This window comes from Anguilla anguilla, chromosome 17 (genome assembly GCF_013347855.1).
Source record: "Anguilla anguilla isolate fAngAng1 chromosome 17, fAngAng1.pri, whole genome shotgun sequence".
NCBI lineage: Eukaryota > Metazoa > Chordata > Actinopteri > Anguilliformes > Anguillidae > Anguilla > Anguilla anguilla.
In genome coordinates, this window is record NC_049217.1 from 15,476,983 (window position 1) to 15,502,634 (window position 25,652).

The 25,652-nt window shown below is 45.3% G+C and overlaps 2 protein-coding genes and 1 long non-coding RNA gene across 5 annotated transcripts; 2 read left to right on the forward strand and 1 right to left on the reverse strand.

Moving 5' to 3' along the window:
* Positions 1 to 400: 400 nt before the first annotated feature.
* On the reverse strand, positions 401 to 21,287 carry LOC118216482 (RUN domain-containing protein 3A-like). Of its 3 annotated transcripts, XM_035397656.1 has the most exons (13): positions 21,154 to 21,287; positions 10,444 to 10,559; positions 9,813 to 9,964; positions 9,371 to 9,504; positions 8,440 to 8,525; positions 8,114 to 8,203; positions 7,171 to 7,251; positions 6,670 to 6,835; positions 5,304 to 5,461; positions 4,748 to 4,846; positions 3,341 to 3,460; positions 1,907 to 2,007; positions 401 to 1,287 (listed from the first exon to the last, which is right to left on the reverse strand). In XM_035397656.1, the coding sequence occupies exons 3-13, from the start codon at positions 9,880 to 9,882 to the stop codon at positions 1,247 to 1,249; spliced, it is 1,146 nt and encodes a 381-aa protein (XP_035253547.1). In that variant the 5' UTR covers positions 9,883 to 9,964; positions 10,444 to 10,559; positions 21,154 to 21,287; the 3' UTR covers positions 401 to 1,246. The 3 variants fall into 3 exon arrangements, 2 of the variants coding, with proteins under 2 accessions (XP_035253547.1, XP_035253546.1); XM_035397655.1 differs by lacking the exon at positions 9,813 to 9,964 and having other exon boundaries at positions 20,758 to 21,204; XR_004763021.1 differs by lacking the exons at positions 401 to 1,287; positions 9,813 to 9,964 and having other exon boundaries at positions 1,980 to 2,007; positions 3,341 to 3,480; positions 20,758 to 21,220.
* Positions 13,226 to 18,563, forward strand: LOC118216485. Its single transcript, XR_004763022.1, has 2 exons — positions 13,226 to 13,687; positions 15,605 to 18,563. It is a non-coding gene; the product is annotated as an uncharacterized LOC118216485 (long non-coding RNA).
* Positions 21,288 to 21,523: 236 nt separating the features above from the next.
* On the forward strand, positions 21,524 to 25,627 carry rnf113a (ring finger protein 113A). Its single transcript, XM_035397662.1, has 10 exons — positions 21,524 to 21,760; positions 22,214 to 22,293; positions 22,388 to 22,486; positions 22,618 to 22,725; positions 23,047 to 23,156; positions 23,352 to 23,458; positions 23,805 to 23,894; positions 24,299 to 24,392; positions 24,858 to 24,964; positions 25,331 to 25,627. The coding sequence occupies exons 1-10, from the start codon at positions 21,658 to 21,660 to the stop codon at positions 25,396 to 25,398; spliced, it is 966 nt and encodes a 321-aa protein (XP_035253553.1). The 5' UTR covers positions 21,524 to 21,657; the 3' UTR covers positions 25,399 to 25,627.
* Positions 25,628 to 25,652: the final 25 nt, after the last annotated feature.

Below are 25,652 nucleotides of genomic sequence, written 5' to 3' on the forward strand. Positions count from 1 at the left end.
TCCCCGAGAACTTTTAACAAACACATGTGACGAACCAAAAACATGCGATCGTAGGATAGAATGATTTTTCTTCAGATTGCTGAAAAGTGGCATCTTTTAAGAAGATTATTTGTCAGTAATCCGCAGGTATTATACCGGTGTCAGGTTACAGTGTATCAAAATAATTTATTGGTTCAGCTTTGCTGCTTCTTTAGAGGATTAACTGGGATTGTCACACCTGGACTTCTTTTACCTGGAGTGGCTACTGTTGCGTACTGGAGGATTGAAGATGAGGTCAGTAAATACATGCTCCAAAAGCCAGTGTCAATAAAATATTAATGTTACCATGGAGAGAAAAATGACTCAGGAAACAAACATAATTATTCAAGTGAAGGAACATGACTCAGAAATAGGCACAATATAATGATTTCACAAAGGATGACAGTTTTATTGTGAGAGCTTTGTCAGTTTTCCAAACAGACAAAAATGCGCAGAGTGCACAAGCATAGAAAATGCATAGAAACTGGTGTTGAGACACACTGAAGCTGTAACTGGAAACCATAAATGACAACACAATTCCCAGAGATTGTGTCTACAGATGCACAAGGTCTCCCACACGTATACACCTTTTTAACAGGAACACGGGTTCTTAAAAACGAGCTTCCGTTTAAAAACTGAACAGCGGCCTCTCTGTTACTCCTTCATGCACTTGGACACGGGCACGACCACATTTGCCCTGTTAGACGTGCCTTACGGACGACGGAAGATCAATTCAGCCTCTGGAGAGAGATATTACAAGTGCAGATGAAAAGATTGCGATTGGGACTGTGGGAAAACAAGATGGTGGTTTTGTATACCTCAAAATGGTGGTCTTGTATACCTCAAGATGGTGGTTTTTTATACCTCTGCTGACTTTTCGACCTGCAAATATTCTTGACGGCCAGTGGGATTCCTGCCAGAGAATGATCCGGAATGGAAATTGGTGGAAGGAATTGTTGTCGAGCTGTCATTCAGTCCTCCCCCCCCCCCCCCCCCCCCCCCACCACAATCACATGGGCAGCATCCCAAAAGAAAGGCTAGCTGGCACGATCATTTGTTGGCACCATAGCCTGTTAGGCACATGAGTGCATAGTGTCTGGGATTGGCAGTTGACTGAATACAGGCGGGGGCATCAACGGCAGGTTGTTGGCCAGGACTCGGCACTCCCTCAGGGCTAGGTTGTGGCACCTCTTTGCCAGAAGAGAAGGGAGGCAGATCTTGGCTGGACTTAAGGCCGGCCAGGGAGGTGCATCTGGGGAGGGAGGGAGGCTAGGGGGGCAGACAAGGGGGGGGGACAGAGGAGACGCGGCCTTTACCTGGGACAGATTAAAAAAAGCAACTCGGAATTAACGCCAACTGCTTTGTTAGGCAAATGCAATTAAAATTTTCAGGAATGCACCACCCAAACTGCCCAGTGCAGATGCAGACAAAGCAGAATATTCAAATGAGAAGCTACAATTATTAACGCTCACATCAATACCGATGCTGACAAATTGTGGGGGCATGCTGGGGCCTGATTTGTCCTGGAGCGTGTGGTTTGACACAAAGTCAATAACGTGCTTTCCCATCAGGTTTTCAGGGTAAATGTAAATACCCTGCAACGAGCACGCGATGTGTGACTGTGTATTTTGTACGAGTGTGTTTGCACATCTGTGCATATGTTTGTGTGTGTGTGCGTATGTGCGTGTGAGTGTGTGTGCACGTATGTGTGCGGGTGTGTGTGAGTGTGTGCGTGTATGCGCGTGTGAGCGTGTGTGTGTATGTGCGTGTGTGTGTCAGTGTGCGTGTGAGTGTCAGTGTGCGTGCGTGCATTCGTATGAGTGTGCATGCGTGTGTGTGCGCGTGTGAGTGTGCATGTGTGTGAGTGTACGTGCGTGTATTTAAATACCGGGCTGGCTCCAGGAGCCTCCACTCGGCCTCTCTGTTTTCTGTGAGTCAGACCGACTAGTGGCCTCTGTGGAGCTCAGCTTCAGACCGTGGAAACTCCTTCTGCAGAAAGAACGCAGACGGACAGACAGACATCAGTGTACATCAGTATGTCATCTCCCAGTTAATACACTGTTTACAGTTTAAGGGTGCATCTCCCCAACAGACACCTACAACCCGAAGACACAGGATGCATGATAAGTACAGGCCTAAAAAATATAATTTGAGTCTTGGGTGCCATTAAGTCTGCTTTGTCACATATTCCCCAGATATTATCAGAATAAAGTACATCTTGTGCACTGATTAATAATATGTAGCAGCCAAGAATGGGAGACCAGGAAATAATAATGCCAACAGAGGCACTAATTCAGCCATTATACCACTGTCAATAAACTACTGCCTACACTATCGATTTATAACCGTGTCCACTGTGTGCATATAGTGTATGCGTATACGTCAGCCTAGGTCAAATATTCCAAACCGTTTAAAGAAGTCGTCAGCGTGTCCTGTATTGCTCTTGTCAAATATCCAGCTGCTATTATTTTGTGTCCTTGTAGGAGAGGCAGCGTAATTTCCATATTTTCAAGTTCTTCAAGTTTTTGAGAGTGCTGTTTTTTTCCCCTTATAGCCATGGTTAGCATCAGGCCTAGACTTGAACACCAAGGGGTGTACACGTCTATTATATGACCTGGATAGCTGTTCCACAAATTGACTGTGTAAAAAAAAAAAGCTTCCTTATATGAGCGCAGAATATATTATACAGTTATTTTCACCATTGCCATGCTGTCCTGCTGATAGAATCTAACCTGAAGATACTGTGGACTTCAGTATCTTCAGGTTACAGTGTAGAGAAAGTTTATGTCTTTGAATTACAGAATTTTAAAACTGGTGCGTCATTCAAGAAATGTAAGCTGAAGGGGGATGAGGGATACCTGTGCACTGTTGTAAAAATGAACAGCAAGCATTTACTGCAAAATACATTCCATAATGATGTGCAAAAGCAAATGTTTTGTGGTTTGATTTGTCAATCTTGATCTCTGTTATGAATTAAAACCTCTGTCAACCCCCCCCCCCTTTAGTGTCCTTTTTGGCAAGCCTGAATATATTCATTATGAAAAGTTAACTTACGTACATTTCATTGCAGGAACCAGTTTAGTTGTCCTTCTTTGTACTTTATCAAAATTTTCTATATATATATATATATATATATATATATATATATATATATATATATATATATATATAAAACCTTCTTTGATTTATCTATCAGTGTGGTATAGCATTGAATGAATGCATTAGCCTAAGGTAAGTACCTTAGTAAGTACCTTTACTAAAAATAAGCATAGGAATGGAAAGGATGTGATTGGCGAATCCTGCTCAAAGTTTGGTGACACACCTGCGGAAGTTCTTGACGTCTTTGTGGTCGTTGAAGGTTTGGAGTGAGGACCACTGGTTGACCAGGGGAATGGGCAGTTCCTTGGCAAGGTGGTTAGTGTCACGGGTGATTACAGCAGCCCTAAAATGGGCACATCAAGGCTGCATAATTGGTACCTGCAGCTGGATGTGGCTATAGTGAACAGGTGTGTGTACCTGCAGCTAGGTGCAGCTATAGAGTACAGGTGTGTGTGTGTACCTGCAGCAGGGTATGATTATACTGTACAGGTGTGTGTGTGTTTGTGTGTATACACCTGCAGGAGGGTGCGGTCATGCTGTACAGGTGTGTGTACTGTACCTGCAGCAGGGTGTGGCTGTATTTTGCAGGTGTGTGTGTGTGTACACCTGCAGTAGGGTGTGTTCATATTGTACAGGTGTGTACCTGCAGCAGGGTGTGGCTGCATTTTGCAGATGTGTGTGTGTGTACACCTGCAGTAGGGTGTGTTCATATTGTACAGGTGTGTACCTGCAGTAGGGTGTGTTCATATTGTACAGGTGTGTACCTGCAGCAGGGTGTGGCTGCATTTTGCAGGTGTGTGTGTGTGTGTGTACACCTGCAGTAGGGTGTGTTCATATTGTACAGGTGTGTACCTGCAGCAGGGTGTAGCTGTTTTTTACAGGTGTATGTGTACACCTGCAGTATTGTGTGTTCATATTGTACAGGTGTGTACCTGCAGCAGGGTGTGGCTGCATTTTGCAGGTGTGTGTGTGTGTGTGTACACCTGCAGTAGGGTGTGTTCATATTGTACAGGTGTGTACCTGCAGCAGGGTGTGGCTGTATTTTGCAGATGTGTGTGTGTGTGTGTGTACACCTGCAGTAGGGTGTGTTCATATTGTACTGGTGTGTACCTGCAGCAGGGTGTGTTCATATTATACAGGTGTGTACCTGCAGCAGGGTGTGGCTGTATTTTGCAGATGTGTGTGTGTACACCTGCAGTAGGGTGTGTTCATATTGTACAGGTGTGTACCTGCAGCAAGGTGTGGCTGTTTTTTTACAGGTGTGTGTGTGTGTGTGTACACCTGCAGTAGGGTGTGTTCATATTGTACAGGTGTGTACCTGCAGCAGGGTGTGGCTGTATTTTGCAGATGTGTGTGCTTGTGTGTGTTTTTCTGCAGGGTGTGGTTACGTGTACAGGTCTGTCTGTACCTGCAGAAGGGCGTGGCTGTATTTTACAGATGTGTGTGCTTGTGTGTGTTTTTCTGCAGGGTGTGGTTACGTGTACAGGTCTGTCTGTACCTGCAGCAAGGCGTGGCTGTATTTTACAAATGCGCATGCTTGCATGCCTTTATCTGCAGGGTGTGAGAGCTAGAGTGTCAGTGTAGTCGTAGCGTAGAGTGCCATGCCTACTGGTAGAGTGAGCACACGCACCTGGGATGCGTCAGCGAATCAGCCCACTTGCTTAAAGCTGCGTCCCTCTCCACAGTAGGGGGCAGAAGCGGGGAGCAGGCGCGCTGAGAGAGAGCGAGTCTGTCCATCAGATAGAAAGAGAGAGAGAAACCAACATGGCTGTTTACCTGGCCAGCTGAAGAAGAGCGAACGCTGGAAAGCTTTAGCTGCTTCTATTTTGTTATGTCTACGTTATTTGAGTTTATTGTTCTTTGCCCTGGACCCCAGAGGGGAAGGGGTGAAGATATTCCTTTATTTGTTTATTGGCCTGTTTGTGGGTGTAGAATTGGCTCTTTGGCTCTCTTAACAGTATGTGGAAATGCACCATGGCGACGAAAACTGAAATGTCTTTACATGGCGCGTGACAGTGTGGTTATACTGTAGAGGTGTGTTTGCGTATAAGTCTGTGCGAGTTCCTGCATGCACAGGGACGTGTGTGTGTGTGTGTGTGTGGGGAGCTCATGCATGTACAGGGACATGTGTGAGCCTGCACAGGCGTGCGTGTGCTCGGACGCGTCCCACAGGCCCCCTGGCTCACAGCTGTGCCTGCAGCTCCAGCACCACGCTCTCCAGCTCCTGCTTCTGCTGCACGCTCTGCCCCTGGAGCTCCTCCAGCTGCTCGCCCAGACGCCTGCTCTCCTTCTCCAGCTTCTTCAGCTGAGACTCCCGCAGTCGCACCAGCTCCTCCAGGTAACCCTGCACCAAGCAGCCAGACAGAGAGACAGATCAGCGCAGACCAGAGGGAGGGGCGGAGACAGATGGTATAGCACACAGGAGAAGGAGGGGTAGAGACACAGTATAGCACACAGGAGAGGGATAGAGACAGATGGTATAGCACACAGGAGAAGGAGGGGTAGAGACACAGTATAGCACACAGGAGAGGGATAGAGACAGATGGTATAGCACACAGGAGAAGGAGGGGTAGAGACACAGTATAGCACACAGGAGAGGGATAGAGACAGATGGTATAGCACACAGGAGAGGGAGGGGTAGAGACAGACGGTATAGCACACAGGAGAGGGATAGAGACAGATGGTATAGCACACAGGAGAGGGATAGAGACAGACGGTATAGCACACAGGAGAGGGATAGAGACAGATGGTATAGCACACAGGAGAAGGAGGGGTAGAGACACAGTATAGCACACAGGAGAGGGATAGAGACAGATGGTATAGCACACAGGAGAGGGATAGAGACAGATGGTATAGCACACAGGAGAGGAATAGAGACAGATGGTATAGCACACAGGAGAGGAATAGAGACAGATGGTATAGCACACAGGAGAGGGATAAGGACAGATGGTATAGCACACAGGAGAGAGATAGACAGATGGTATAGCACACAGGAGAAGGATAGAGACAGATGGTATAGCACACAGGAGAGGGAGGGGTAGAGACAGACGGTATAGCACACAGGAGAGGGATAGAGACAGATGGTATAGCACACAGGAGAGGGATAGAGACAGATGGTATAGCACACAGGAGAGGAATAGAGACAGATGGTATAGCACACAGGAGAGGAATAGAGACAGATGGTATAGCACACAGGAGAGGGATAAGGACAGATGGTATAGCACACAGGAGAGAGATAGACAGATGGTATAGCACACAGGAGAAGGATAGAGACAGATGGTATAGCACACAAGAGAGGGGTAGAGACAGACAGTATAGCACACAGGAGAGAGATAGACAGATGGTATAGCACACAGGAGAGGGAGGGGTAGAGACAGACAGTATAGGACAGAGGGAGTAGAGCACAAAAACAGAGTAAATATTTTGAGCAGAAATCATCTGGTTTCGCCTTTTGGGCGTAGACAGTCTCACGCTGCATCACTGGGTATAAATGACCTTAAACTGTGTTCTTCATCCTTCGGACGTGGGCGATCTTAAACCCGGGCGCGTCACCTTTTGGGCGTAGACGATCTTGAACCTCTGCTCCATCTTGCGGCACCTGCTGCTCCAGCTCTCCTCGAGGGTGACCAGGGGGATGTAGGGGTGCTCGGAGACGCTGTCGTCACTGGCACCGCTCCCCACGCTACACCTGTCTTCTTCATCGCTCAGGTACTCGTAGCTGCACAGAAACACCTGGGAACTCTCAAGAAGTGCCCCTAGGGGTCGTCACATCTGCATCGTATCTAGAAATGTCTTATTTAGAAACAGAAAATAATTAAATTAACATTAACAAGAAACAACTGAGACAGAAGTTATAGCCCATTTTTTATGGTCAAGCCAATAAAGCATAAACAAAGACAGATAACTCTTAACTGCCAAGCTCTCTCTCATATGCAGGTGCACACACATCCACTCACACACACACACACGCAACTGCACACACACAAGCACAGACACAACAGCACGAAGCTCTGCCCTCTGCCATTTGCCAACAGTGTCGTAGGGTGCCCCCACCTCTGTGTGGACTTCAGATAGGGTGTGTAGTCAATCGTTGTCACAGAGTTTCCATCCAGCCCTTCCCCTTTCAGACAGAAGCTGGGGAGAGAAGGCATCATGTAACTTAAACCTTTGAAGTCTGAGATCAGAAATATTCGAATCCTGATGTAACAATCACTACTGGTACCTGAAAGCAATGGAGTTCTTAGACACAGAAGAAAAAAAAAACATTCCACATTTAAAACTGCAAGGAAGCAACCATTCAGTCATTCATTTAAATATCTATTTCAAACTATTCTAAAGTTTTCCTATGCAGACAATGGGGCTGATTGGGACTAAAGGTGAATGTAACGTACCCATCCCGAATGAGAGTAAAATGACTGTTTTTCACAATGAGCTGCAGCTTGCCAGTTTTCCACTAGAGGGACCTCTAGTCCTCAAGCCATTAGTCACAGCACAATACCCATTCAGGAAGAAAACAAGCTTTTGATCGCATTTACTGTTGGCTCTCTCGCCAGTCCTCTGTGGGAAAAGCACTACTGCACACAAACGATATGCAGTCTCCTCAAAGAGTGCTTAAGCAAGTCATACAGTGCAGGCCATTGTGTGCCTGTTTCTGCACTGAACAGGTCTGTTAGCCCTAAGGCTCTGTGTGCTGCTCTAGAACAGGAAGGCTACAAAAGATATTCAAAGTGTAAGAGACTATGATGGGGTGTGCGGGGGTTTGTGTGTGTGTGTGTAAGGGAGTGTGTGTGCGTGTGTGTGTGTGTGTGTGAGGGAGTGTGCACGTGTGTGTGTGTAAGGGAGTGTGTGTGTGTGTATGTGTGTGTGAGAGAGTATGTGTTTGTGTGTGTGTGTGAGTGTGTGTGAGAGAGTATGTGTTTGTGTGTGTATGTGAGTGTGTGTGAGAGAGTATGTGTTTGTGTGTGTGTGTGTGTGTGTGTGTGTTTGCATCTCTCACCTGAAGTCTATGGCACTGAGGCCGATCAGCATGCCAGTGAGCACGGTGGCCTCTTCCCGAAGCATGATGGCACCATCATCATAGAACCTTCTGAAATGTACAGACAGAGGGTGCGTGTCACAGAACAACATTAGCCCTAACCCTAACATTAGCTACCACAGGTGGGTTCGTCTGATTGTTCCTCTTCAACTATAACCCATCCATTAAGCCTCCAGCATGGTTAATAGGCGAGAAGGTGAGTTTGTCTCATCCACACCTTATTCTCCCTTTTGAGAACACGTTTTTGAGGTTTTGTGATTTTGCAGGTACAGTGTCATGCTGCTGACCTGGTCGTTTGCGAGTCCCTCAGGGCTGCTGCGATATATTCAGACAGCCGCTTCTCCATCAGAGCCACTCGAACCCAAGCTCGGCCCTGCACGGAGAAGGGGGATGTCACACGTACCACGGACTCTGTGTGCTGCCACTCCGGCCATCTCTGCGTTATTCTGCTGTAACCCCCCCCCCCCCCCCCCCCCCGGACCACAGGAAACCTACACACCAACACTGTACATGCCACTCCCAAGTCCTGATAAACAGCCATTCACACAGTGGTATTCTACATGGCACAGAGTCCCCAAGTCCTGATAAACAGCCATTCACACAGTGGTATTCTACATGGCACAGAGTCCCCAAGTCCTGATAAACAGCCATTCACACAGTGGTATTCTACATGGCCCACGGTTATCAAGTCCTCATAAGCTACTGTTCACACAGTGATATTCTACATGACCCACTACATGATTCTAAATGACCCTCAAGTCCCCGTTAGCTACTTTTCACAAAGCAGTACGCTGCATGGCCCAGAGTCTCCAAGTCCTCATGAGCCGCTATTTTTTCACGTCTTGCCTAGCTGCTCCATGTCCTCCATCCCTTTCAAGTGGCACACAATTCAGCCGCTCGTTCCGTCTTTTCCCTCCCCTCCGCTCTCTCACACTCTTCCCTTCGGTGACCCTTATGCCGCGGAGCTGCTCTTTTCACACGTCACTCAGACGCCTTAAAGACGTGCGCCCTCCCGCACCTGGCACTGGCGGGCATCGCCACGGAAACCCAGCCTTGCTCTCGGGGACTAGCCCGTGATGTAACCCACGGAGTGACAATGACACACTGTCCCTGAGATAAGGCCCCGCACTATGTCAGGGGCCCGGGCAGCCGGGGGCAGGAAGGAGCGCCCCCCCCCCCGGCTTTCGCGTGGGTCTGTCCTCGGGCTGCAGCTCTTGCCTTGGCGCGCGACGTGCCGATGTTCTCCATGTTCTCGATGCTGCCGATGCAGTTGTTCTGCACCTTGTCGCAGGCCAGGCGGATGTAGTCCCAGAAGCTGCGCTGACCGTCGTAGCCAAACCATATCCCAGGACCTGATCAAAAAAAAAAAAAAAAAAAAAAAACCAGGCTCCGTACTTTTACAAACAAGCCATTCAAATCAGCTCTTTTACAAACAAATACACATTCAATTTAATGTAGATATATAACCTCTTTAAATAGCACAGTATATAGCAATATAATGATATTAAAAATGTAATGTGTTCACATACTCTTGAACAAAAAAAAAAAACACCATAGAGAAATTAACAAAATAGGCCGTTGGGTAAGCAGCATTTTTGATGAGGATGACTGCTCTGACCCCAGGTTGAAAATAGCGGTTAAGTAATTTGCAGTTGCTCGCCTGATTTGCTTGCACTTTGAATTAATGACATCACAATCCTGGAGCAAGCTCTTCCGCCTGCTGCTGCCATCTGCTGATGATGTCATTCCCTCAGAGTTCCGTGCTGACATCACCTTAGACAACCGTGGTTCATGAAAAATCAGCAAGTTTGGCTGTTTTGAGAAAAGATCCCACCAAATCCACCTCAATAATTACCTCCGTTTTAAAATCGCTGAGACCTCTTACAGCCAAGCTACTCATACTGTAAATGTAGGTACACAGGTCTGTCCAGAATTTGTGGACATGACCCTATGCACGCTGGGATGTTATTTGCATTACTAGTGTGGTGGCCTTTGCTTTGCATATGTACTTAATGTCTATATAATGTTTATCCAGGTGTTTCCATTTTTTGTTCACTACCTGTAAAAATTGTGGGAAACATTCATTACTTTTGAGGGTCTAGATATTCAAATATACATTCGATACGATATCAAGCATGATATTCTTGCACTTGCTACTGTTGTTGGTTATCCGTTTAGGTGCCACTGTCCGAAGCTTCCAATTAAAGTTTGAAAAAGACGAATTCTCCACTTCTTAGCCCTGCCTTGGTCCTGTACGTTATGTAGGCCACACCCCCCCCCCCCCCCATTACCTTTGAAACGGTGGCTAAGGACATGCTCCAAGATGGCGGCGAAATTGACGAACTCCTCGGACGAGTCGTCGATGGGCTCGGCGGAGTACTTCTCCAACAGCGTCTTCACAGAGAACCTTCCAGAAACGAGAGACAAAGAGAGCTCTGTACGCGGTGGCATGTGTACCCTCTGCCCACCTTCAACGTGGGCAGGCCGATTTACATGTAGGACAACACCGCCCTCGCTTTGCCATGTTCACAGGCAACATCGGGATCACCAGGGAAAGACGGCGGGGGATTGCAGTTCTTTTGGGTTTCGGTAGCTAAAAAGAGAGGCGCGCGCTAACCGGCGAGGACGTGGACACATGCAGAAAACTCTTTGACATCATGGCCGGTCCTCATTTTAAATAAGGATGTTGGAACGATGCCATAAAGTTGAGTGATGTCATTACCATTTGTCTTGTGTACAACAATGTGTCCTTCAGCCATTCAATGGTGCTCCTAAGACCACAAAACAATCGCTCCACTGTACCTCTCTCTGGCTGCCACTGTCCATTTACAGCCAACACACAAACTATCGCTGGCCTTCTGCATAGTTCGCATCTCGTTGTACAACCAACGCACCACTTCGCATAAAATGCCGCATTCCTTAGAGCCTGATGAGAGGATCCATTTTGGATTTTGTTGCTGCAGTCTGGCGTAGCCTGTGATCTGGAATTCATTGTAAGTGGTAGGTGTACTGAGTAAAAACAAGAAGATAGCAAAAACACTCATGTTAAAGTGAACTTGTATGAACTGGCCTATACTGATGTCATGGAACTGCTATTTAAAATAAATATTATTGTATATTAATATACAGTAATCAGATGACTGTGAAACACTTAATACTGTTCCTTATACCTAATACCTCCTAATATTAGACTGTGGTTTGCTCTACTCCATGTGCTGGCAGCAGAAGTTCTGAACATATTTTCTGTATGAAGAAATGCAACAGTACCCAGCTAGACATACACTGCAGAGCATCCAAAGCATAACATACCATAAAGATAATAAATTCACTCAGAACTTAACCAATTTACTTAACCCTCCTGTTCTGTTCATTTTTTAGGTACAGCAAAAATGTTCCCAGTGATATAAACATACAGGGGGGGTTTGCAAATACATGAAATGAACCATTTTCATTTAGAATGTTGATTACACTAATTAAGGCCAGTAGAAGAAGTTTCATACTGAAAAAATAATTTTAAGTATTTTTCCTAGATTTTCAAACTTTAAAAAGGGTCAATTTGACCCGCAACATAACAGGAGGGTTAAACCTTAATTAACAAGTTCCAAAATAGTCAGAGAAAAACTCACAACTGAAAGTCATTATTTCATATGCTACAATTCAGCAATGCAATCTCAAATTTTGGGAATGCTAGCATGCCACTGAAATTTTAATATTGATTGTGTACATGAAGTCATCCCAAAGTATGTATCAGTAGATGCAATCCTATCCGGCTGGGCAGACCTTTATCTTTGGATGATGTTTACAGCTGATGGAGCCAGTGACCAAGGCCATTCAGAGCTAAAAATACCAGCTGGGCCATTTCTTCCTGAAGAAGTTACATTCATAAGCATTTATTTCATCTCCTTCAGCTGCTGCTTTGAAATGGAATAGCAATGAATTCCATCAGTGTAACAGGCTTCTCTCTGGCCTCTTCTTTCTTTCGCTTGATGTTTTTGTCATTTGCATCCAAAAAGCTTCAAAATTCACTACGTTGACTATGCGGCATACTGCTTTCTGGGTACTCAGAACTGTTTCCATAACAATGTGTTAGAGAGCATTATGGAAACTGTATTGCCAGTACCAGTGCTGAACCAGGCATAGCTATAGTACCACTGCAGAACAGGGCACAGCTACAGTACCAGTGTAGAGTAGGGCAGTACCAGTGCAGAACAGGGCAGTACCAGTATAGAACCGGGCATAGCTACAGTACCACTGCAGAACAGGGCAGTACCAGTATAGAACCGGGCGTAGCTACAGTACCACTGCAGAACAGGGCAGTACAAGTTCAGGACAGGGCAGAGCTTCTGTACCACTGCTGAACAGGGCACGCTCCACAGGGCATACTCTAGCTGCAGTTCCTGTGCTGAAAGCAGGAATGCAAGCAGAATAAGGCATTTGACATCACACCGGGCGGGTGTTTACTATAGGAACAGTACGGGAGCAATGCTACGGAGCCGAGTGATGTCACTACCGATTGTTCAGCGCGCAACAATGTCTCCTTCAGGCATTCAATAGTGTTCCCATCTCGGCAAGACAATCGGCCTACTGTACCGCTCTCTCTGGCCGCCACTGGCCCTTGGCGAGTCACATGGAACGTGGTCCCGCGTCTCTGAAAGGCTAGGGCTCAGTGCTGAACGAACGCGCCGCGTTAGAGAAGGACGGCGTCGCCTTCCACATACTGCTCAGATCTGCCCTGGTTTCGCGGCCGCAGCTCAATCTGACCGATGACCTGGCGCTGAGCTCTCCAGGCGATGCGTCGCGCTGACTGAACCTGAAAACCGATGCTGAGGCAGGACCAGGACCGTCTCCATGGGGAACACCAGCTTCACCGAGGGCAAGACCGCCATCGCCATGGGCAACTCCAGCCTCACTAGGGGCAAAACCACCATCTCCATGGGTGGCACGACCCTCAAGCGGGGCAAGACCACCATGTCTTTGGGCAAGTCCATCCTCACCCGGAGCAAGACCAGCACGTCTTTGGGCAAGGCTAAGTTCAGCAGGCGGAAGACCACCGTCTAGATGGATGGAGCCGCCAAGAGCAGCACGACCGGCATCCACACGGACAACACGACCGCAAAAAATCACACAGGCAAAAGCAGCATCCACACACACGAAACCGCAACCGCAACCACAGACAAGACCGAGGACTTTGAGATCAAAACGAGCAATACAACGGGCATGATCACCATTTCCACGCGCAAAACCACCCTCTCCAGGGGTAAGATGTCCATCAGCATGGGCAAAACCACCGTTTCCAGGGGCAAGACTATGATCACTGTACACAAAAACAGTTTCACCAGGGGCAAGAATTCTATAGCACTGGACAATATCATCATTGTTAGGGGGCAGAAGGACATCTTTATTGAGAAGATTACCATCACTAGGGGCAAAGAAACACAATGTCATCTGTACTGGGAATACAATTTGTGATCTACCAGTAGGCCTGAAAGGTTTGGATCCTTTACTTTGATCACAGAGGAATATACCAAGCAACAGGTAAGTACTATAATCTTGTTCATCTCATTGGAAAAGCACTGCTAACATAAAGCCATGGTCATTCTGTAACAGAATAAAAATACACATAGAACATTATTCTTGGATGCTGAGAATCGCCATATATTTTCACTCCATTTGAAGGCTTTTCTTCAGTTATTGGTCTAAGTACTGCCTTCACAGGACAGAGGGAGAGAGAGAGAGAATGCACTATGAAGTACTTATGTAATTATAAAGAAAAAAATTAATAATATGAAAATAACCACACTTTATTTCCATTATTATGGTCAGAAAACAAAAAACCCTTTTGGAAGTGGAATATACTGTGAAATCTCAAAATGAAATTAAATATATTTAAAACACCAGAAAAGGTACTGCAACACTTCACAATATATATGGGCTACTACAATAAGTGCCACTTTCAGATACTGAAATATATATTTTAAATACACTGATATTAAATATATTTATCATTTTATTTTCCAAAAACTTGTACATATGCACAATCCATATGTACAATATTTTGTAGTATATTCAATGTCCAAATGGAAACTCACAGATTCAAAATGAAGATTTCTGAACATACAATTTCATGCTACCAAATTTCAGAATGAAATATGTCCATATGTACTTTCCTCTCTGATACAGATGGCTAAAACATCATACTTTAAACTTAAATAAAGCCAAGTGTCGTGCCTCGTTTTGGCTTTTCTTATGCAACTGTGTTGTCAGAGCACAAATTCTGTCAAGTAAAAATCCTGATATAGAAAAAAAAATGCTATTGTCTTGCAAAATTTCAGCTTTGATAAAATTCCTGCAGATTAGCCACTTAATTTGCACTTTTTCACTTTCACAAAAAGCTTAATACTGGAACACACATAAACACAAACACACAGACACAATAAAGCTATTTAGAGTTTATTACCTATATCCCCATAAGACCCCATAAGAAGAAATGTTAAGTATTTTAATTTTTGACATAATACAAGTGTCTTGGATGAGAGAAACGTGGCAGTGAAAATAAGTATTTTTAATTATTATTTTAATGTCATTTCTCTTGTCCTGGTTTTTGATATTAAAACCATGCCCTGCGATGGATTGGCAACATGTCTAGGGTGTATTCCTGCCTCTCACCCAATGCATGCTGAGACAGGCTCTACCAACACCCCCCCCCCCTCAATCCCCCCCCCCCCCCCCCGCCCCCACCTAGCCACCCCACCCCCCGCGACCCTGACCAGCAGGTTTGATAATGGATGGATGGCAATTAAGACCAGAGACTCATGTCACCTACAGGGGACAAAACTAATTAAATGAATTGCCGGATATTAAGAGGATATATATTTTTTTAAATAAGACAGCAGGGTGTTTTTCAAGAGTGCTGCATTGTCAAACAGGCAGGTAGTGGAAGATGCTTTCCCTCCAGTAATATGTTCACAAAAGCTTGGTAATGCTGTGTGTGTGTGTTTGAGAACAGTGGTTCCACTTGCATGTAATTTTCACTTACTCGGATATACAAATGCTGCTTGTTCTGAATATTAAAAAACGCACATAATTCAGAAGAATGTCAGGTGGGTTTCTGTGGAGGCATCCCTTGAAGAGATTATAGTTACAAGAAATTATGTGAGGCCATTAAGAAAGATGTATGCTATTAGCCACAAGAGCCATTGAAGAAACTGATATTAATAGAGGGCAGAGTGCCAACTGTAAGCACTTGTGTAAAAATGAGGACACACATTTGACATGACACAGGTCAGATTAATATAAGAACAAACTGAAAACTGAGTGATGTCACTGCCAATTGTCTTGTCTGTAACAATGTGTCCTTCAGCCACTGAGCCAGTGTTCCCATCGCGATACAATTGGTCCACTGTCCCAGCCAATAAAAAATGACACTCTCTGGCTGTCACTGTCCACTTACAGGTCAAATGGAATCTATCCCTAGCGTTTCATTGGCTGCCTTTCAGTGTTCAACCAATGCATCTGCAGAGGTGAAGAAGATGAGCCCACTGCCCCACAGAAGGACGTCTCCGCCCCGGCCCCAGGACTGGTTCTGTTGTTTAATTCCAAGTCTGCGGTTCCCAGAATTGTATAATAAATATCTGTTTCTATGTAACCAAGCAAACTATTAGCTCGTCAGGTTGATCTTCTACTAGAATCTGTAGGTCATATAGGGGGAATATATTGTATTTTGGGATTTGCAAAGGTAGAGGGTCCAGGTTTGCATAAGCGAGTGTAACAAATTAATAATAATTAGCACTAGCTAATTGGATTTATTAACCTCCAGCTCAAAGCTTCTAATCATTTTTCATGCCTTCAGTTTGAGACCACTGGGAACCTTCATATTCTGGGCTCTCGGAAACATTTGTATTTTTGATTTATCCTGAATGCATTAAAGCTTTTCGTTTGACCCTGGTCTCAGCTGCCTAATTTTCCATCAGAAAGCTTTTGCTGTAGACGGCTTAGTTTGCCCCACCATTTTACCACCGTGGTCCTAAATTTGCATTTGTTGAGAAATATCACAACTGGGAAATTGTCAAACAGTTCATCATTTAACCAAATACTTGGTTGGCCCTCTGTGCGCATTAAAGATTAGTGAATCCCCCCATTAAAGAGAAAGATTCCACTGGAGGTGGGGGAGGGTTGGGCTTGGGTGGGGTTGTGGGGGTGGTGGATTTTGGCAGCCAAATACCCGGGTGGGTGGGAAAAAAATGCCAGAAGGGGAATTGTGAATCTGTGTTGTGAAGAGGGAGTGAAGCCAGTCCCAGGTGCTCAGTGGTGTGTGGAATCAAGTGAGGGGTTTCTGTAGAGCAAGGTCTAAGGAGCTGGTGGACTATGCAGTACAGTGCCCCATGGTTTTCTCTCTTTTGGTCGGGTGCCTTGTGTGAGGACTCCTCTGTGTTGCCGAGTGTCAGGCAGCGACTGGTATCCAGAACTTTGAGTGGAGCTTCTCAACAATGCACAGAGCAAAACCGACTTGAGCAGACAGAGAAGGAACTACGCCAGAACTTCCTTTGGACAGATCTCCGGGTTTCGTTTTGGGAATGCTTGAAATGAGTAACAAGGCACATTTTCTTTTCCATTTTAATGGTATTCCTCATACTGGCCGGTGGAAGAAAGAAACAGATAACGTCTTTGAAAAGGTGGAGAGGTGGAGAGAGAATGGAAAATGGAGCTGCTTATGGAAGAGGGATGGAACTGAGAGCAGCTGACTACATAGGATGGCAAAGTGCAGACAGGAACTGTGACACTGTAGGCAAGCCAGGAAACAAGAGCCATGCCACTGAGCACAAAGAGCAGAAAGCTACTGAGTCGATGTCGATGTTGAGGGTGACTGAGGGTGAGAATGACCTGAAGGAGATGGTGAAAGGCAGGTGAAAATGGGTCAGAGTATGTTGAGGAGTGCTCTGGAGGGTTGGGCTGTGGATCTGAGTATGTTGTGGAAGGTTCTGGACTGGCTTGGCCATGGGGGCCAAAAGGAAGGTGCTGGTGTGAGGGAGGTGGAGGGAAAATCTCCGCAAGACGGAGGAGTTGGTGGACTTGCTGCTCTCATTCCTATCCCCACTTACTTGGAAGACATAGCTGTAAACATACATTCAATTGTGGAGGACATGGCCATTTTGCAAGTTTGGGAGGGTAACAGGAGTAGACTTCACTCAGAACACTGGGCCACTGAGTTTGAAAATATGATCGTTCCAGGGCTTTAATAGAAATTAGGCAGTTTGTCCAAATTAGGAACAAGGTTTTTCCACAAAAACTGAAGGGCAACACTGATGCAAAAATGAAAATAAAATAAAATAGCCTGCATGTCCAGAGGAGAATGTTTCACTTACAGGGAACTCAGCAGCCTGTCAAATTTTCAGATTTTGAGTGCCTGAGCATGTGCAGAAGGGCGGAGGGAAACAGATGTATTAAAGCTGATGAGCAGTTAAAGCAGCTAATTGTAATAGGGAGATTCAATGTGAACAGAAGTCCAGGAAGCGCAGATGTTGATACTGTACTTTGCCAGATGTGCAGCTCGTTGGCATGGAAACCGGGCATACAGATGATTGGGTGCAGGTGGCTGAGCCCCGCCCTTTGACCACAGCGCGTAGTGCTGGAGGAGGAGGGGGGTCCCACTCGGCCGGATGTGTGCCTCGGGGGCACTGGTAGATGGTCATACCGAAGGGAACCTGGCACCAGCAGGTTGGGGTTGGGAAGTAAGTGCGCCTGCGCTAGCATAGTGTCCTTTAGCTATGGCATTGCCCAGTGCTTCCGCCATGCCACGCCTCCCTAGATGCAGGGCGCGTGCCACTACACCTACAGGAGGCGCTGAAGACCGAGAAGCTCCATGTCCTGGCCATCTTAAACAAGTTAGCAGTGAGGGGGTTATGCTTGTCACCTGTCCTCTGAGCGTACCACTCTGAGGCACTCCCAGTGCCATTAGTCCGGGAGCAGCGCAGAGGTGGGCCATCCTAGGACTCTGGCCCTGGGACGGCTACTTAGCTTGACTGGGAATGACCTAGAAACCTCCATTACTCAAACACAGCCCCAGAACAATATCACAAACATGAACTTCTGTGTAACCAATGTACACCGTCCATGCCATAATGGAACCTTTAGGCGGCGAGGAGACTCTGGGCACTTGCGAAGGGAGAGGATCCAGAGTAACGCAAGCAGGTATAGGAACGAATCTCACTTAGAGCTGCTACTAACCCGAATTAACAGCAGTAGCGGAATCCTCCCCCTTCAGCTTGGCATTTCTAACAGTTCTGCTTGCCTTGACGCTGTACAAACGGTCGCTTCTGCTTGGGGGAGGGGGAACCGAAATGTCAGGAGTCGGGAAAGGCCGCTCTGTATGTCGGATTTATCCTGCCTGTATTAAAGTTCGGTTTTCACCTGGTGTCAGTTGCCTTATTGTCCTGAACAGTGCATCCCAGAAGAACTTTCATAGCATTGCTCACAAAGCTCAAAAGTATGTTTGTGTTACACTGATCTCCAAAACAAGACTTGTGACAGTTTTGTCATCAACACGGGCAATACCAGCATAACTGTCCACTGTTACTTCGGGGGGTGGGGTGGGGGGGGGGGGGGGGGGGGGGGGGTGGGGTACCCACACTGTCAGCAAAACCACTATAAATGAGACCAAGAGTGACATCTCAAATAAATAAAATAAAAACACCATCACCAGGAGCAAAGGAACCACATCTACAGTGCAGAAAGTGAGCTGTGATCCACATGCAAGTTTGAATCGTATCAATCAAGACAAAGCAACAAGTAAGAATCACAACCTTACTTCAGTGAACCCAGATGGTGCTTGCTTACACCAGTCTGACACATGAAATTTTGGAGTCGAGTACATTAATGCAGAAATAAAGGTACAACAGTCCGAATGACTAATACTTTATCAATGCAATTAAACAAACAGAGGGAATTGCCTTGTGGACTACCTTATACTGAAATTGTAAAACATTTAGCAAGGTTTTAAGCCAAGAATCAAACCAGAAATGTAATATATTTTCTTCTCTCTAAAATGGTGGGTGTTCTGACCCACAGTTTCAAAACAAACATTTTTGATAATCCAATTCCTGAACTACACATCAAACACAAAACACTGGATAGCTAGTACAGCAGAGACAGTTGGCATAGTACAGAATTCAGAATGGCAGTGTATACTTATGCTATACAATTTCTTTCAGTTTTAAAATCACCAAGCTAGCTAGTTCCTCAACCTATTTCCACATTGTCTATGCCAATAAACACACACCATGTAGCAGTCACCTGCAGTGCAGTAGCACCAGCATTTGAACTGAGGTCCGGTATTAAATAAACCCCTTCAGTGTCCTCAGTTGAAAGCTTGCTGAGTATGCAGCTCCCTCTAAAGATTGTGTCTGGAATTGTTATTTTTGAAGTTACCTTGACAACTTGGCTACATAGCAATTTACCTTTTTGCAGCATTTAGTCTAATCCAGTGGTTCTGAAACCCAGTGTTGGTTTTTTGTTTCAGGCTTAACTTCAGTTTTTTTTTAATTACAAGCTGTTAATTGTAATTAATTAGACACTTTCAATGTCTGTTGAAGGATGATTCCATGGCCATATTATTTCAGAAATTATATGCATACCATGTAGAATTAATGTTCTATATTAATATCATATGACTTTTAATCAGTCAATTAATGCTTTAATGTACTGTAACGTACTATACGAGAAATTATCACTTTAGAAAGAGGTTACATTTAATTTATTTAATAATAATAGAGTGGTGAAGTCAGCTTGATCCTAATTTCTGGATACCCATAGCCACTGAAACTTAACCTTCTTTGGAAGATGAAGCTTTCAGAGATAGAGCAAATGGCAACAAGTCCAATCACAGTATCCAAATTAATCCAAAAGTACTCTGTAGTCTTTCTGTGTCTAGATAAATGTAGATTGCACTGAGTTTACTGATATATTTTATTAGACCGTCAGGACACTAATCTTGGCTGCCTGGGGTGGCGGAGAGTGTCCTTAACTGGGGAGGTTGCAGTCATAGCAACGACACCCTTCGCCCTCATATCGGCGAGCCTACGCAAAGCCACTGACACAGCCTGCTGTGAGGAACAGCCGATACACAGCATCCTTCAGCGCACTGTCCAAAAACAGTGAGGAAGACAGCCAACGGGTTATTCTACAACACTGATGAGAAAAATTGCGTGTGTTTGCCACCTTTGTTCTTTTTTGTTTCAAAAATGAACGAATAAATACATAAACAGACGCAATTGTGAGATTCAAAGACAAAGGAAACATTCAGTCCAAAACAAGAGCACAGTCACGCATCAAGCGAATGACCAAAATAACGGAATTTAATGGACGTGAAAATCGCCTTGCTCAACATACAGGACTGAAATGTTCACCGTTGTCTAACTTGTACGCTACATTCGAAATATAGCCTACCGGTTATAATCTTCTACCTACAGTAGGTACCTAGCCTACTGGACTGTAACACGAATCTACTCAATTAGACTACGCTTTAACGTGATAATGATTTACAATGACATATAATGAGAGAAAATAAAATACGTGCACGTTCTACAAACGCCGGGCACCATAACCTGTACCTGCAAACTGTGAGGAGATTTTTACGTTCCACGGCGACGCTCCGAGAAGATGCGTTTTTCGACGACAGACCCATAGCCATCGCTGACTCGCGGCTCGATTCAGATGTGGCACAAGACCACAGTCCCTGTACCATGGACCACCTGTCCGGAACACCTCGTCATGCAAAAACACCCCGACTCCACGGCAGTCATGGGGGGGGGGGGGTCTCGAGTCTTAAAGGAGATGGTTATAGCGTTAATGTAATGTAGAAAGGGTGTATCTGCGTGTATGGATGTATCAAAGAGGCCTCAGAAATTCCCTTCAAATTCTCACACCCAAATGTGACCCCTTGTGACGACAATACCCCCGTCTTCTGCATGAATTGACTTCATAACCGATATATCGACAGTGCTCACGTTTTTCGCTGCTATCGGGTTCTGCTGCTTCTGTGCAGTCCTATCTTCACCAGTGGTCCTCCCCTCCCTCACTTAAAATCGATGACTTCACCACAGACGCTGCAGTTGATGTAGGCCAACTCCATTTAGCCGCCAGAAAAACAGGAGCTCTACACATTTTAGCCGTTTTAATTATTATTATGATTTAATAATGATTTGAAATAATGATACATTATTTCAGACCACATCGAATGAATGTGTGTATCTGCAAAACGAACTTAATAAAAATTTCCAAATATTCCCTTGATACCAAAATATCTTATCAGTTCCTCACGAGGCGTAGCTTATGGGTAGGCTACTTGATCCTATAATAATATTATTGTACTGAAAAATCACAAATGTAACCCGGGGTAATCATCTGGTCGCAGGAGGTAAATTCCTCGACGGTCTCAATTGGTGACACCAGAGGTCGCTGTGTTAAACTTCAGCGCTTTTACTTCCGTTTGTTTTCAATCAGACGGAAAGATGGCGGAATCGGATGAGCCCAAAGCTACCTGCACTTTTCTGTTTAAAAAATCAAGCAAGAAATTCGCCGCCAGGAAAAGAAAAGCAAGTGACAGTGACAAAAGCAAGTGGATCGATTACGTTAAATGTATCTGACTATGTAGTTAGTTGGCTATTTTGCCGAGACATTGTTCTCTTACTTGGAATTTGCTATGCTAGCTAGATGTAGCTAGCTAAATTAGCAATGCGTCTGCGACGCATTCAATTCACTAGCTGTATATTGCTTGGTTGTTGTTGCTATTGTAGTTTGAGTCTTTCCAGGTGATGTTAAGGAAACACATTTGCATGCGACCGGAAACGTTGGATACGTCCATCAATTCTTCAGTTCAGACTCAAATGTAGTTTGAGGAGAGAGTTTAGCTATTTAGCTAACCTAGTTCTACATGTGCTACAGTTAGCTAAATAGTCTAGGTCATTTACAAGCCGTCCAAACGGGATAGGTAAAGTCTGAAAGGTATTACCGCTGTGCCTTAAAAGAAATCACGCCAGTACGAACGTACCTATGTCATTTGTTTAGGCGGCAACAGCGATGAAGACAAAGGCACGGTCATAAGAAGGCAGAAGAAGACCAGCGTCTCTAATCCAATGATTCAGAAGGTAATTTCTGAAGTGTTAATGTGCATCTGCCACCTGCCATTTAAACTTGCATTGGCCCTTTGTTGTCATGTTGATATCCGGATTTCCTCCCCAGTCAAAGCGGACAGAGCAGGAGAAGCCGTCCTCCAGTGAGAGCGACGATGACAAAGAGGACAAGAAAATCACAGTAGAATATAAATCTTCGCGATCCGCGGTAAGAAACGGGTGGATTTTACTAGAATTTAAGATCTCGTACGTCATTGTAAATACGCGTCTTGTAAATACGTTACAAGTGTGCTCAACGAGTTTAGAAAAACTTAAAACCCCAGTTTCTCTCTTTGGCAGAAACCGGAGGGTCCCGAGGATATGGGTGCTACTGCGGTTTACGAGCTGGACACTGAGCGAGACAAGGACGCACAGGCCATCTTCGAGCGGAGTCAGAAGATCCAAGAGGTGAGACGCTTTAGTGTAAAGTTAGACTTTCAACAAACGTGTAATTTGATATATTCGCCTAGTTTGTGAACAGGATCAAACCAAGAAAAACAAATGTTAAGGGTTATAGTTCAAGTGTAGGTAGTTTACACTTAGTTTACCATTTTTGTGCTGTTACCCATTAGTGAATGAAAGAAAAACGATGTTTAAATGAAAATATAAATGTCTTGTGATTATTTTGGCTCAGTGCATTAATAAGTAGGTCATTGCCATGTATTCTTTTAGCCAGTGGTTTTTTGTGCTAATTTGATGAATCTGGGCTTGGATTGATTCTTCCACCAGGAACTAGTGGGGAAGGAGGATGATAAAATCTATCGTGGTATGAACAACTATCACAAGTTCATCAAACCCAAAGACTCCACCATGGGAAACGCTTCCTCCGGCATGGTCAGGTGAGCCTTTCCTGCGTGTCTCTGTGTGTGTGCGCGCTCACGCCTGTGTGCGTACACATGCCCGCTACTTACACATGTGTGTATATATGAACGTGCACGTGTCTACGAGCATGCACACGTGTGGGTGTGTGCCGCCTTGAAATGTCAGCTGCGCTTGAGATGATTTTGCGCTCTCGGTTCCTCTTCCCGCTGCAGAAAGGGCCCCATTCGGGCTCCGGAGCACCTGAGGGCCACGGTGCGCTGGGACTACCAGCCGGACATCTGCAAAGACTACAAGGAGACCGGCTTCTGTGGATTCGGGGGTAAGATTTCGAGGCCACAATCCGCCATTGTGGACCAATACATGTACTGCAACCTACCGTGAAATAAATGTAACTAAATTAATGTATTCATTTTTTAAGTTTCGATTTTGAAAAGATCATAGAAATTGTTTTAGTTCCTGAAACTTGATAGAAGTATTGGAATTCACTTCCAAAATGTCGACAATGGCGGTTAAATGCCTTGTGTTAAATGTAAAAAAAAAAAATCAAAACTACGACAGGACCAACCCACGATGTGATGTGACTGGACGTCGCAGGTACTTTTGGCTGTGCAGACCCCGGTGATGGTATGACGGCAACAGCGCTGTAACCGTCCGTTTCCTCTCAGACAGCTGCAAGTTCCTGCACGACCGCTCCGACTACAAACATGGCTGGCAGATAGAGAGGGAGCTGGACGAGGGCCGCTACGGGGCCAACGGTGAGTCTCGTCCGTTCCGGTGTTACCGTCCACCCCGCCCAGGCTTTACCCCAGGCCCGGCCAGCGGAGGATGGAGTTTGGGGAGTTTTTTGAGGGTTCAGGCCTGGTTTCTGCCTGATTCTAATTTCCCTTCTGCTCTCCGTAAATCATCTTTGTGACAATACTCTGTAAAAAAACGCTATACGAAATGAGTTAATTTGATGTTAGGCAACAAACTCACATTTGTACATATTAATCAGGTCTGAAGTCCTTTCTATGCTGCAAGTTATAATTTTGCTTTCCAGTTTTTTACAGGCAATGTGAATTTTGGGTAATGTTTTCAGATCGTGTTTCGGTGAATGCGCATTTCGTGCAATGCATTATGGATGATTTCTATGGCAAATAATGTAATGTTTTTCCTTCAGATGAGGAGAATTACGAGGTGAGCAGCGATGACGAGGACCTGCCCTTCAAGTGCTTCATCTGCAGGGAGTCTTTCAAGAACCCCATCATCACCAAGTGAGATTCCGGCCTGTTATCAGTGTGAAAGCACCAAGGTTGAACTTCATTAGTACTAACACTGTAGCTCAAGACCACCGTGAGATACATTCAGGAATCAAAATCCAGTAGAACTTTAAATATACCCAGATGATTTTTTTCATGTTGTGTTCATAGCACAAAAACGGGCATCACAGTAGCCTGTGAGTACAAATGGCACATCCCAATATTTTACTAGACAAATTCTGTGAGTTGTAAGTTAAAGCAAAAAAAAGACCATGTTGTAGTTGTCACACTTGTAGTGTCGCTGTGGTAGTATCAACCCTGAGAAGAGGTGTCACGGTTGCAGTAATATTCACCCAGAGAGGAGTTTGCGCCGTAGCGGCTTCCTCCTAGCGAGGGCCGTTTCCACGGTAACGGCGTTCGCCCCCCCCCCCCCCCCCCCCCCCCCCCCCCCCCCCCCCCCCCCCCCCCCCCCTGTTGCAGGTGTCGGCACTACTTCTGCGAGGCCTGCGCGCTGCAGCACTACCGCAAGTCCAAGCGCTGCTACGTCTGCAACGTGCAGACCAACGGCGTCTTCAACCCGGCCAAAGGTGAGCGCCGCCCCCCCGATGAGACTTATTGTTTTTGAAATGGGACTGACTTGTCTTCAGGGAGTAATTACAAGTGATCTGCTGCCTACTACCGGCATAAAAATGACATACTTAAGAGTTTGACCAGAGATTCTAGAGTTTTGTGAGCTGAAGCCTAATAGTAATATGTTGTGCACAGCGCCACCTGCATGCCACATGGAATTTCACTTCTAATTGCTATTAACGTTTTGTAGTTCTTGTGCATTTTAACACCCCTAATGAGTGGTTTGAGTGATTGTTGTTGGAAGTGTAACTGCTGAAAAGGGAAGGGGGGCGGAGTCTGACAGTACTGCTCCTTACCAAAGTGTACTGCACCTTTCCACACAGAGCTGATGGCCAAGGTCCAGAAGCATCAGGCACAGACAGACCAGCCACCCTCCGATGACGACGACTAGCACCAGACCTCTTCCCTGACCTCCCACCATTTAAAATTAAATCAAATTAAATTTTAATTGTATAGCAGTTTTTACAGAAAACCGCTATACAAATAAAATTAATTTTAGGTAAATTGAGGTTTTCTTTTTTCTTTTATTACCGAATCTGTTTTTCTTTTATGTTCCCGTTTAATTTGTGGTGTACAGTATTTGAAAAAATTTTTTGGAATAAATGCTCGGTTTTGATAGACCCTGGTCGGATTCCTGTGGTTGCG

Excerpts from the sequence above, each read along its gene's own strand:
- LOC118216482 (XM_035397655.1), bottom strand. The coding sequence starts at position 20,891 with ATGGTACAGGGACTGTGGTCTTGTGCCACATCTGAATCGAGCCGCGAG. Across the intron at positions 9,505-10,443 it reads CCTTAGCCACCGTTTCAAAG|GTCCTGGGATATGGTTTGGC; the intron begins GTAATGGGGGGG and ends TTTTTTGATCAG. Across the intron at positions 2,008-3,340 it reads GACGTCAAGAACTTCCGCAG|AAGGAGTTTCCACGGTCTGA; the intron begins GTGTGTCACCAA and ends TTCTTTCTGCAG.
- rnf113a (XM_035397662.1), top strand. The coding sequence starts at position 21,658 with ATGGCGGAATCGGATGAGCCCAAAGCTACCTGCACTTTTCTGTTTAAA. Across the intron at positions 22,726-23,046 it reads GGAGTCAGAAGATCCAAGAG|GAACTAGTGGGGAAGGAGGA; the intron begins GTGAGACGCTTT and ends TTCTTCCACCAG. Across the intron at positions 23,157-23,351 it reads GCTTCCTCCGGCATGGTCAG|AAAGGGCCCCATTCGGGCTC; the intron begins GTGAGCCTTTCC and ends TTCCCGCTGCAG.